This window comes from Lasioglossum baleicum, chromosome 4 (assembly GCF_051020765.1).
Source record: "Lasioglossum baleicum chromosome 4, iyLasBale1, whole genome shotgun sequence".
Lineage (NCBI taxonomy): Eukaryota > Metazoa > Arthropoda > Insecta > Hymenoptera > Halictidae > Lasioglossum > Lasioglossum baleicum.
In genome coordinates, this window is record NC_134932.1 from 16,694,484 (window position 1) to 16,707,784 (window position 13,301).

Sequence of the window (13,301 nt, forward strand, 5' to 3'; positions counted from 1 at the left end):
ATGGTTTTAAATGTATAACATATAACTGAAAGTAATCTACTAATTGCGTAATTAATAAAATGATTTAGGAAACATAAAGGTCAGGTAACATACATGAGACAATAACGTTTGCAAATTCGCTCATTTATTTCATAGTGTTTCTTGTTGAAAAATCATGAGGATTTGTTTAGTATTCTTCAGCTCCTTCTCCCTCACCTTCAGCAGAATCCATACCAACTTCTTCATAATCCTTCTCCAAGGCAGCGAGATCTTCACGTGCCTCGGAGAACTCACCCTCTTCCATACCCTCACCAACATACCAGTGTACGAATGCTCTCTTTGCGTACATCAGATCGAATTTATGGTCAAGTCGAGCCCAAGCCTCTGCAATAGCAGTAGTATTCGACAACATGCAAACAGCTCGTTGTACTTTAGCAAGATCACCACCCGGTACAACAGTAGGTGGTTGATAGTTAATGCCAACTTTGAAACCAGTCGGACACCAATCGACGAATTGGATGGTGCGTTTTGTCTTGATAGTTGCGATAGCTGCATTAACATCCTTTGGTACAACGTCTCCTCTATACAACATACAGCAGGCCATATACTTTCCGTGACGGGGATCGCATTTGACCATCTGATTGGCTGGTTCGAAGCAAGCATTCGTGATTTCCGCAACAGAGAGCTGTTCATGGTAAGCCTTTTCCGCGGAAATGACTGGGGCATAAGTTACCAGAGGGAAGTGAATTCTTGGGTAAGGTACTAAGTTAGTTTGGAATTCCGTCAAGTCAACGTTAAGAGCACCGTCGAAACGAAGAGAGGCTGTGATCGAAGAAACGATTTGACCAATCAGTCTGTTCAGGTTCGTGTACGTTGGTCTCTCAATATCCAAGTTACGACGACAAATATCATATATAGCCTCATTGTCGACCATAAATGCACAATCGGAATGTTCTAAAGTGGTATGGGTAGTCAGAATAGAGTTGTAAGGTTCGACCACAGCAGTGGAAACTTGTGGTGCAGGATAAATTGCAAACTCCAACTTCGACTTCTTTCCATAATCCACAGATAAGCGTTCCATCAACAACGACGTGAAGCCAGAGCCAGTGCCACCTCCAAACGAGTGGAAGATGAGGAAACCTTGGAGTCCAGTACATTGATCAGCAAGTTTACGAATACGATCCAAGACGAGATCAACGATTTCCTTCCCAATTGTGTAATGGCCGCGAGCATAATTGTTTGCAGCATCCTCTTTGCCTGTGATTAATTGTTCTGGATGGAAGAGTTGACGATATGTGCCTGTGCGAACTTCGTCTGGAAAAAGAATAATAATGTGACAAAATACATAACTCGAACCTCTATACAACGAAAATTTTATTCATTCCTTTCTGCTGCACTTTGGGAAAACCTCTATAAATCGAAATAAAACTTCAATTATTTTCTACAAGTGCGGAAGCTAAACAAACCAAAACAGCAATAAATGTTTTACAAAGTTTCATAGAAAGGTGCAATGATATTGAAGAAAATGTATTTTCTCTCTGCCTTGGTTACCATTCAAAATACCAATGATCGACAATCTGTTAATTCATTAACGCAGAATAAAATCACACTTTTATCACATATTTACTATATGTATATAATGAGTTATTTATTAGAGATCAGAAAGTTAATATGTCAAACGTCGCACCACATAATGGGGCAGCGTAAACAAAAGTCCAGCAAAATAGGCTTGGTGTTTAACGTGTTAATAATTAAAATTTTATGCAGTTACATACCGACTACTGTAGGCTCTAAGTCGATGAAAACAGCTCTGGGAACATGTTTTCCGGCACCAGTTTCACTGAAGAAAGTATTGAAACTGTCGTCACCTCCTCCAATAGTTTTATCTGATGGCATTTGGCCATCAGGCTGAATTCCATGCTCCAGACAATACAACTCCCAACAAGCATTACCAATTTGGACACCAGCCTGGCCAACGTGGATTGAGATACATTCACGCTGAAAAAGAGAATTACATGAAAGTTTTTATGCATATTGCTAGTCACAAAATCGCCAGCTGTACTTCCGAAAACCGATCACGTCCGATTTGGCTGAAATTTTGCAAATATGTAGCTTCGTTTTACATTTGCAAGAAGGATTTCCGGCGACTCGAAATTTGAAACTCAAAATTTTGCGAAAAATGGTTTACCACTGTAATGTCGATATCTGCATTCTCGACAGGACATAGTCGGTGAAACAAATGACTATCATACGAAATAAAACACGAACTTGACTCGTGTTCATGTTTCGCCCATAAAACACGAGCCTCATAAGTTTATTAACTGAGCTCTTGAGTGCTTTTTTAAAATTCTTTTTTGTATAATTTAGAGCGGTGTCTACCAATATATATAAATTATTTTAAAAAATTAATAATAAATTTATATTCGCTGGCGAAGAAATAGTGTAATCGTGAACGATAATTGATTGGTCTAGGTTAGTTCTGTTATAAAATATGTATATGCTGGAATTTCATAATGAAATAATGCTTTAGTACTGTTGTAATCTTATTCGACACATTTTCAGTAACATTGGAAATGACGAAATGGTAAAACATTTTCTTTTAATGAATTACAAATAGTAAATATCGCTTACACATTAATTAAAAATGATTTTAATCATCACGTGTAATGTCAATTTTTCGTTGAATATTTAATTTCTGTTGAATTTAAAGTGTGATATTTCCTGGAAATGTCTATTGGAAAATGTCAGCTTCTTTAAAATATCGATCGCGTCAGCAAAACGACGTACACTTCCCCCTCTCCTTGTCAACGCGGAAACAAAATCTGACATTTTCACAATCACACGAAACTGCCATTTTTCTACGATAAATCCATACCCCGAGTAAAACGAAAAGAAATTGATATTAAGCAAATGCTTCTGAATTTATATGAAGAATATTGAGATTCCTGAGAAGATTCATTGTGGAAAGGGCGGAGCCGGCCGGTTCGAGCGTTACAATGTAACAGCGTACTTCAGTTAACACGTCGTACTTGTAAAAGCGTTATTTCTCAGACGTGAAACTACCCGATGGTATTCTCTTACCATTTTGAAGTATTAAGAAGTGTTTTACGTCCTCGTAAAAATTGGGTAGCCGATAGTTAGAGCAAGTAATGCCGCTTCTGTTATCAATCACACACAATACACGAGCAAAGACCAAACGATTAATGCGCGAGGGACGCCAGCGACGGGATCTTATACCCTCGACTATCGACTCTTTCTGCGCACGATCATTGGCCGCCTGTGACCTCACCCTAGCCTCTGATTGGACGACACTCGACCGCAACACGCCAGAACGCCTTCACGCATGTTTCCTACTCGCAAAATATAGTACCTCGCGACTGTCATGCGACATTTATTTTATTGATTTTACAAATTTCAACGAGAAATTTGTGTAGAATGACCTGTTCGTTGACTCGGCAACGATTAATTTACAGCCAAGCCCTCAACCAAGCAAGCACATCGGTTAAAACAAAATGCATACCATGGATTAAAACAAAATGCAACGAAATAGCAATAAATAAACATATCTAGTAATTTCTTTGTCCTTAATGGATATTTTTAAAATTATATTCAACAATTTGCAGTTATTGCTAAAATTATTGTCAAAAGAATGGAATATTGTCTCATTAAGTATAGGTTATGTTTGATATAGTAAATGGTCATATTCATATATGAATCATATACACATATTTAGTATACACATGGAACGTATCCTTCCTACATTTGCATAATGCTTGAGCACGACCTCGTTAACAAATTATGACCGTAATCAATGAGATGAATCTTTGAACTACGTTACGTATCACTAATAGACATTTAAAGATATAATTCTCTGTGAATTTGTAACGAATAATTGCGTTTTAATTTTGATAGAACTCAGGTTATTGAATTATATGTTAGTTTTGATTCGATATAATTTATCAAATAAAAGAGCCATGGAATTAACTGGAAACGTAGGTTTAGTACATTCTTTACATATGCAAATTGACTTTCTTATTCCTGTGCACCTTGAAATGACTGTCGTCGGAGTTTCACGGTGTTTGTGAGAACAAAGATGTTCGAGATTCCTGAGCGAAAGTCTCGTGATTGTATAAAATAGACCGGACTTAATTGTTTAAAATAATGTGGGTTTTTTAAATTATTATTTAGTTTCTAACAAATACATCTGTTAGAATAGCTATTACCATCCAAATAGCACAAAGATATCTTATCTAAATACGTCCGATGCATGTACAATGTACTACGTTCTACATATGTATGTATATGCTTCGTTACATTCTGTAAATGTCGTAAGAAGTCCCATTTACAAAGTGGGACGTCCTGAAGACATCCTGTGTCGAAATTTTCAAAACGTTCTTCGGACGTCCGAAAGTAACGTTCTCTAGACGTTTACAGATTTACAGAACGTTTACGAACGTTTGAAAATCTAACCCAGTGCTGCGATCTGCGATATGGTGCAACATTTCACGCATGCGCGGCCAAAACAGTAACGTAAATTAGGGTTTCGAAACGTTGCGCACCTGCTCGATTGCACCAGCGGAACGATTCTTCGGCTTCTCTCGAAACTTGTAATTCGTTTCAGAAGTCGTCGATCGTTTTCACTGCGAGCACGTTTAGGGTTTCAGATATTTGGTGGACCGCCGAAGAAAAGGAAGAGACTATATGCCGAAGTGGCCCCGACAAATTGTCGTTCAAGAGGGCAACTACAATGGCCTCGCATCTTCGGATGCGAAGTCATTTCATTCATTACTACCTTGTCACTGTACTCATCTGTAGAAGTAGTAGTAGTGGAAGTAGTTAGTTGTCTACAAATAACGAAATAAATAAAAGATCAAAAATTTTTATTTGTTATTCGAAGGTTCGAATAAAAAAGTATCTTTTATTTATTTAAAATAATTTTATTGGTCGAGAATTTATTCGAAAGATGATTTTGACAATAAAATTTGTTATTTATTTATTGATATTGAAAAATTTTATGGCAAACGGTTTTCTCGAAAAGAAAGCCCAATATATGAAAACATTTTATTCTACATTCCCGGCTTATTTCTTAAGTAGAATCGCCCCCTTTTCGGTTGTACACCAGTTATCGATCATTCTGTATATCATTGTAGGGTACAAAGCTGATCTTTAAGGTTCTGTCTTCAGCTTTTATTTAGGTTTAGTTTGAAATAATATTTATTTTAACGTCAATCAATATGGTTATCGCGTATTTGTTCTTTACGAGTGGAAAAATAAACATATTGACGATAGAATCGGTGATAATAGAGAAAACTCGATTTTTGAAGGAACCTCTCCCTAAAATAAAGGAAAAGTTGTGGATGCGGAAGTGTCGTTTGATGCAGGAATCGCGCACAATGGAAGTATAGTATAGTTGTTTATATGATAATATGTAGAGTGCCTATAACGTGTATTTCTGAGAACAAATAAATCACATATAATTTACAAAAAGGAACTTGACGCGGCGCCTAATATTGTTCTTATCACATCCGTTAATAGATAAGATATTATACGTGTGGGTTAGGCGTATGAACTGTTCTTTTAAAGGAGCAACACTATATGCGTGTATTTAAGACACATACATGCATACTTGCAAACAAAAGTCGAAATCACTGTAGTTTAATCACTGTGTTTACACTCGTGTTCGGATATAAACATGTCCTTTTGATTAATATAGGCCGTATTCGTCTTGCAGTACAATGCACGCGACGCAACGCGAAACAAAAATGAACGATACACCATTTTGGCGACAAACTTCTTGCGTGGCGTTATTAAAAATGTTCACAAGGCAGTGCATCATGTAGAAAGAATATGAAAAGAAATCTAGAAATTTTGAGAAATTACTCTCACTCGAATAATCTTCTTTCCACTGACAGTATTTTTGGTGTTTCTTACATGATATGGTGTTTACACGCAAACGCGCGATTTTCAAATACGATATACAAAGAATAACATTTCTTCTTCTTTTCTTGTTCAAAACACGAGTCTCTTGGCGAATTCGGAATGATACATTTGGAATCATTCATTGGAACTAGAAATTTTGAAACGACTATAATTCGATTTTGTTTTCGTAAATCGGTTCTCGCTGAATGCAACCTTATTTTATAAATATATTTCTTTAGTATTTAGTTGCGAGTTGTTAAAAAACGTCCAACGCGTAAATCATATTTTCAGTAAATGGACAAGTTTACCTGAAATTACTGCGACCTTTAGTTTACTTCGGCTGTCTTTATGTATTTTAGAGTATAATATGCCGATGTTTTTCTTCGTTAATCGTTAACAATTAAACTTATCACTATTATCTGTTTATTTTCCTGACTGGATACTTTTGTTCTTGTTTCACACAGTCTCCCATTTTAATCGATCCACACGAATATGGTTAAAATTTAACATTGTTATCGATATTACAAGTACTAGTAAGTTCCTCTTGCGTTGTATTCATACTTCTATGTCTAAATTTCTTATTTTATCTTGTTATAATACTCTCTTAATTCATTTAACACATATTATACACAATTATGATACAATAAAAGCGTGATATGTTAAAAGAATATTTCGAACAAACTTTCAAAGTCGAGAAGTACATTATTCAATAAACACAATCAGAACATAATGATATAAGTGAAGAGTTAAGAGATTACTTAGAAAACAGGAAGTAAGAAAATTATGAACACCCCGAACAAAAGATCGCATTTTGTTAACTAATTACTAGACTGCGGATCTTTATCCAAAATAAACATTTTCTACCTGAATTATATCAAATTAGAGAGCGAAACATAGGTTTGTTTTCTTTCTTAATATGTTTAATAGATGGAAAGTAATATAATAGTGTACTTTTAAATTCTTCTAATGTTTTTAATGTTTTAAATTATACTTACTCAATTTTGCCAAAAATGCATGAAATCCGCAGTCTACTAATTACGCTCGTGCAGAATGGTGATAGTTCCATTGTAGATTGTATTCGATCCATAGTGTAGTTAATAGATTGTTCTTTTAATTCAATTAACTGATAAGTACACGTTTTCTAAAAACTACACTCAACATTTCAGAGAATTTTATTTTGTCCAATCGAATCGCGGATCTCTCGATATTCTCTTACTGATATCACTAACGATTCGTGTCGATTGAGTAAAGTGGAACCCTTTATGCATCGTTACTGCCAGTGATGAGCAACGTCGAATGCTTTTGTAATTGAAGTACGTGTAAAATACCGAATACTTCTATCGACTATATAAATCAGTTAAAGAATACCTTGGCATTTTGCATTTAATTACAGAATAATTTCACATTCCATGATATGATTAAAGACAAAATACCATGGTATTTGTCAACTGATTTATGTGTTTCATAGAAGCATTTTGTAATGATGTAACAGTCGAATACAATATCTAAATACATTTCGCTTTCGGGAAGAAATAAATTACAAGTTGATAATGTATTAATTCGTTTAGAAAGTACTACGGATGTTTTGTTAAAAAAATGTGTGCAGACGGTAACTTCGCCTGCCTCTAACTGTTTTTCAAGCTCATTCGTTGATTTAACAGAGTCCCTCTTCGTAAAAATAATAATTCGTCTTACAAAAGTAACAATTCGTCTGTTTTTAAATCTGGGAGTCTTTCACCATGTTTCTTATCGAATAAGTCAAAATCTCCGTTTGTAAACCATTTACATCAATGTATCTGTAGATATAATATTGTCATCATGAGCTTCTTCGATCAATTGCTTCAATAAATTGGCATTGTTTTGATAAAATTGAAGGGCAGAAAAATGCAATGCCGGATATGTCCCTTTTCAGATTGCATTTTGAATCACAGTTATAAAACCATTTTTACTGAACTCTGAGGAATTCACAGTGCTTATTTATTCCAGAATATCTAATTTTTAATCGAACAAAAGATAACAATCACGGAATATGAACGCAGCATAGGCCAGAGCTTGCCATGAGCAATCCGTAGAATTTTCTGAACGACTTAATATTTGTGATTTGACTATTTTTCTGAAATGATTTTTGCCCATCACTGGTTACTGCACAGCGTTTCGTCGGGAAACACGGATGGCAAAGTACAGAGTCAAGAACTGTCGGAAAAAACTCGAATAGCGAAATATTTGATCGGTCGTCGATTCTATGACTACATATAAAACGGCACGACGTCTACATCTAAATTTTTATCTATGTACAATAAACGGTCGCCGGGAACCTCGACATAACGCGAGCACGCGGAACAGTTCGATCGAGGCTCGACTTAAAATTTCTATCGCTGATTGTAGGATCGATCAGCGCTATTACTAAATTTATATCTAGATTACCCAAATATTTGCACAAGTTGTTATTTGGAACGTTTCCACCGAACGTGTCCGAGCGAAGGCCGTTTGGCGGGGAACGCTAATCATTCGGCAATCAGAGAACACCCTCGTCTTGCCTTATTGTTTTACCGTTACAGTTTAGAACCATTTATCAGCGTACGTTCAAGGTGAGATTCTTGAATGGCGAAGCACTTTCGTCAAAAGAGAAAGGAAGAGGGAAGGACTCGAGTGTGGCCAGGAAGAAATTGATCTATGATGATCATTCGTCGAATCATTTGGTACGTTTGCAGGGCAGTGTTTGCGAGAACAATGTCGAAGAGATTCAACTGTCTTTTCGTATCAACTTTGCGTGCCTTCTCGTTGGCACCGGTTGCTTATTGAAATCCCATAACGATGGACGTAGGCAATCACCTTGGCAATGATATCCTTTTCCTTTTCCGTTTTCTTCTCCCGAACAGAACGTGCTGTTTTATTGGGGTCGAACTTAGAGGAGTTAACAGTGTAACGCGAATCTACCTAAACATATAATGGCACGATTGGCCCGTCGATAGGCCGAATTTCGAACTCGTACATATGTATACTAATCCAGAACGGAAAGACGTGTTACCGCCTCGGCGATGGAATAAATTATCCTTGTGAAACTCGATTTATCCACGATGCTTCTCCAGGTGAACACGGATCGATGTTAGGCGTGCATGATCATATTCGGTCGGGTTGCGAGATTCGCTTTGTATGGACGTTCTCCGGGAAGAGTAAGCTTGACGGCCTCGACGATCGAGCAAGATTTGCATCCAGGCTCCGTCGAACGTTGGACGCTCGCTTCAGGAACGATTTTATTCGTTCTCGCTTTGATCGTTGCTTCGTAAGACTGAACCGATGTACCATCCGTAACTTAATCGATTGGCGAGGCCGGCCACGGATCAGAGGTTCTCCTCATCAGTGTCTTCGTTGTCCGAACCTCCGTAGTTCTCGCCGCTGACTTGCCAGTCGACCGCCACAAAAACTGCCACGAATCCTTTGTTCGATATCGTGTCGTCCGTCCGGAACCTTACCAACAGCGCCTCATTCATCGAAGTAAAGTCCGTAGTGTTCTGGAACGCGATTATAATCGTAAGACTGTGCAGCAATTAAGTATTATTCCGAGTTGAAAAGAGGTCACTTGGAAGGAGCGGCTAAGCAGTCACAGATACTACGTAGCGTGTGCTGTCAAACCATAAACATTAGGGCTACGGGAACATCTATGATGGGTCAGCCGTGACTTCTTTTCAATGGTCTCCTAATAATTTAATTAACCCTTAACACTTGATATACCATATACATAAAATTGATATACCATTATTCAAAATATTGTCTAGATTATTAAATATGTTGGTGTCTCTAATCAATTACTAAACATATTATATCAATTTCATATCCGTAAAATGAAGAAAACTACATAGAATAGAATTATTCTAGGTCGCGGAAGAAATGTTTGATTTTCGAGTTAAAATAGCTCCGAGTGCGTAGGGTTAAATGTGTAGATCAGAAAGAGTAATTATATTTAATACTATAAGTACACTTACACTATTACCACAGTATCGTCCATACATGGGGCCCGAAGTGTCCAGGCCCGAATAAACTTCTACAAAATCGTAGTTGCATTCGGTCTCGTATTCAAGATGGAACTTGAGGAAAGTTAAATGCACGTTTTTACCAGGCGGTGCCTCTATCGCCCAATCGCAATCCGTTCTGTGGTCATAATTATGATAGCTGTACTTCGCATGCGAGTACAAATACTTGACTTCATCCGTTGCGACCAGGTGACCACCGCAGGCTGTGTGACACAATTACGTTAGCAAAATGGGTGTCTACTTCAAAGATTATCCGATTTCGCGACTTTCTAAGTGACTAACGACCGCAAATGAGAGTCCACGGAACAAAGCTCGGTTTACTCGATAGGTCACATGCGATTTCGATGGTTGAACGCGATTTTATAAGAGAGCGAGGCACGAAAAGGTTCGTGCCTTCGCGCTTAGGAGCGATATTGAAAGCGAATTACATATTGTATAATCTGTGACACAATGGGAGCTGCTTCTACAATCAAGTTGAAATATACATTATTTAGAGTGGTACTTTGGTAATTTCGTAGGCAAATACTGATCTTAAGAATAATTGTTCCAAATTAAAACTTCGCTGTTCCAGTTACAACTCATCATTATTGAGACGTTCTGTTATTGTAAAATTTTGAGATATTATTTTATGTGAAATATAAGGTTTTAGTACAGCGACCCAGAAAATATTTCACATTGGTCATGAGTAAACTTCGAATTTTATGCATTCATGACAATACTATTGATTAGTGAAACGTAAAAACATTATGCTGTACACGGAACAACAATTATCTAATATTTTCTGGAACACCGTAATAGTTTAATTGATTTGATAGGTGCAAATAATGTATTACATCTTCTGATTGCTGTTCCTTACCAGTGCTATGCGTAGCGAGGAAACCTTTCCTCTGGACGGAAACATCGCTCTTGAAAACCATATACATTTGATTTCCCGTAGCTAAAATTGGATGAGGTTCTTTTGTACCGCAGAATTTCCCGAGAATATGACTCTCCGGAGAATCTCCGTCGTAAATAGCGATATGATCGTAAGCACATTCTTGATGGGATTCCATCTCGAAGACTTTGAAGATCTGCAGAACATAAAATTTATTTATGATCATCTATTATATTCGTCATTAAAGTGAATGTATTATAAATTATGCTTTGAATTGAATTGTGGATGACTTCGAATTCTCTTTTCATTAAGCCAGCCTTTGAAAAGAGACGAAACATAATTAAAATACCGTTAATCAATAATTTAACAGCTTCAGTGTATGTATATAATCTATAGAAATCATATTCTATTAAATATTTTACGTTAATGTACTAACACAAAATAAAATGTGCATTCAGGCCACACTAAACATAGAAAGAAGAATAAAAATATTTAATATTTAGTTATCTCATATAAACTATAGGGTACTTTGTAATTATTATAACTATATTAGTATTGAACTTGAACTGAAGAAACTTGCTGCGCATTAATTGCAAGAAGTAGAAATTAAATAGGAAGTTCTTTCATTCTATAATAGATTAAAAATAATAAACTGATATTCTCAAAGTTTTTTAATCTTCCTACTATTTTAAATGTCACCTACTGAATTTGGTCACAAATGTATAAAATCCTCAGTCTACTAGTCACTTTTGGCTTTACACATAGTAAGGTAGTAAGGTAGTGTTAAAAATACTAACTAATTTAATACGATGACCAGGTTTGGTCAGGAAATGCCAAACGCATTCCTTCAGGCCTGGATAATGATCCGGATAATTGGGCGACGTAATAGAGCCCATTGGCGCAACAATTTCATATTTACAACCACCCTCCTTGCAGTCGTGTCCATTTTCATGAAGCGTGAAGCCGTTGTGACACGAACATTGATAAGAGCCTATTGTGTTTCTGCATTCGTGTTGACAGCCACCGTTGTTGTTTGCACACTCGTCCATGTCCGTAAAGAAAACAGCTGCAAACCCTGTTTTCTGAATACTGTGGCAAACAAACCGATACTGTGTTTTAGTGGCAAAAACGCAAAAGCGTATGGAAAGTTACAAATCGTAGGAAAAATATTGATCAATTATCATTTGCTCAAATTATGTATTCAAGTATATTACGATTTTAACTGCGTTATGATCATTAACAAAGTTTCTATTTTATCGTGTTTCATTAATCTTCATGTACTATGATAATTCTTTTTTTATTTTGCAAAAGAATTATATATATATATATACACATATATATATTAAATAAAATAATAATTGCTACAAATAAAAATTGCAAGAAATAGGAGTCAAACAGAAATTCCATTCTTGATTTAATGATTTGGATAGTCTGAAACTAATGCATTTATATATTCTTGAATTCTTTTAATCTGTCTACCGCTTCAAATTTTATCTGTTTATTATTGTCATAAATCCGCGGTCTATTTTCCTGAGCAGTTCCAATACACATATAGTAGGACCTCGATTAACCGGATCCCGATCGTAAACAAATATGCTTTTATATATAATAATAATTTACTGTATTTAAATAAATGAGAGAATTATAATACCTGTTATCAGACGTAAAAGCTACTCTCATAAAGTTTCCCTCGGATATAATTAATGGGGGCGGTCTCGAACCGCAGAAAACCCCGTGTTTCCTCAAGATATCGTCGCCGAGCTTGCTACTGACTTCGACAGCGTCGTATTCGCAATCTTGCTGTCGAGCTTTGTTACCTTCCAGGTCAAAGTGCGTGAAATTCAACGTGATACGATATTGGGGAGGAGCTATGATTTCCCAAATGCAGACCTTGTTTCCGGGGTAGGTCACCGGAAATGAAGGACTCGTGATGGTTCCGTTGCTATCCTCGAACACTCCGCCACAAGCATCTAACAGTAACATATTGAAAATACATTATATGAAAATACAACGGGAAATGTTATATTGCTGGAAAAACTTACCTTCGCAGTGTTTTCCATCGGAATGCAGTTCGTAACCTGGTTTACAAGAGCACTCGAATCCACCCAAAGTGTTGATACAATCGTGCTCGCAACCGTGCTCGATTAGAACACACTCGTCAAATTCTGCAATATTTAGAATTTTCAGTACAAATTAATTTTAAATATTTTTTAGCATTTTCGTGACCGTGATCTTACTAAGTTACATTAAATGCACGTTTTATAAAAATCGAGGAATTACAGTAACGTTTCTAGATAATATTGATCTAATGATAAACATTTCTTTGTTTCTAATGTTATTTTTATGAAACTTTTACTAACGTATTCGTGATACTTTTCTGATTAAAATGATTCCAAACATGACACAATTTGGATCATATTTACTTACTTAATTCACGATACAGTAGAACCTCGATTATCCGAACTAATCGGCAGAATTAAAGTATTGGGGTGATACAA

The 13,301-nt window shown here is 36.3% G+C and overlaps 2 protein-coding genes across 4 annotated transcripts in view; both read right to left on the reverse strand.

The window, feature by feature from the left end:
• Positions 1–107: 107 nt before the first annotated feature.
• Positions 108–6,616, reverse strand: LOC143207938 (tubulin alpha-1 chain). Of its 2 annotated transcripts, none has more exons than XM_076421880.1 (3): positions 6,538–6,616; positions 1,755–1,979; positions 108–1,293 (listed from the first exon to the last, which is right to left on the reverse strand). In XM_076421880.1, exons 1-3 carry the CDS (start codon positions 6,599–6,601, stop codon positions 167–169), a joined length of 1,416 nt encoding a protein of 471 aa, XP_076277995.1. In that variant the 5' UTR covers positions 6,602–6,616; the 3' UTR covers positions 108–166. The 2 variants fall into 2 exon arrangements, with proteins under 2 accessions (XP_076277995.1, XP_076277994.1); XM_076421879.1 differs by lacking the exon at positions 6,538–6,616 and adding an exon at positions 3,061–3,215 and having other exon boundaries at positions 1,755–1,977.
• Positions 6,617–6,769: 153 nt separating this feature from the next.
• The window catches only part of Tok (tolloid-like protein 1 tolkin), a 97,375-nt gene continuing 90,843 nt past the window's right edge, over positions 6,770–13,301 (reverse strand). For both annotated transcript variants that reach the window (XM_076421865.1, XM_076421866.1), the window contains exons 10-15: positions 12,846–12,968; positions 12,455–12,773; positions 11,601–11,892; positions 10,786–10,999; positions 9,882–10,132; positions 6,770–9,410 (exon numbers count right to left, since the gene is read on the reverse strand). In XM_076421865.1, coding sequence (XP_076277980.1) covers positions 9,240–9,410; positions 9,882–10,132; positions 10,786–10,999; positions 11,601–11,892; positions 12,455–12,773; positions 12,846–12,968 — 1,370 coding nt within the window. In that variant the 3' untranslated portion in view covers positions 6,770–9,239. The remainder of the gene's footprint in view (positions 9,411–9,881; positions 10,133–10,785; positions 11,000–11,600; positions 11,893–12,454; positions 12,774–12,845; positions 12,969–13,301) is intronic.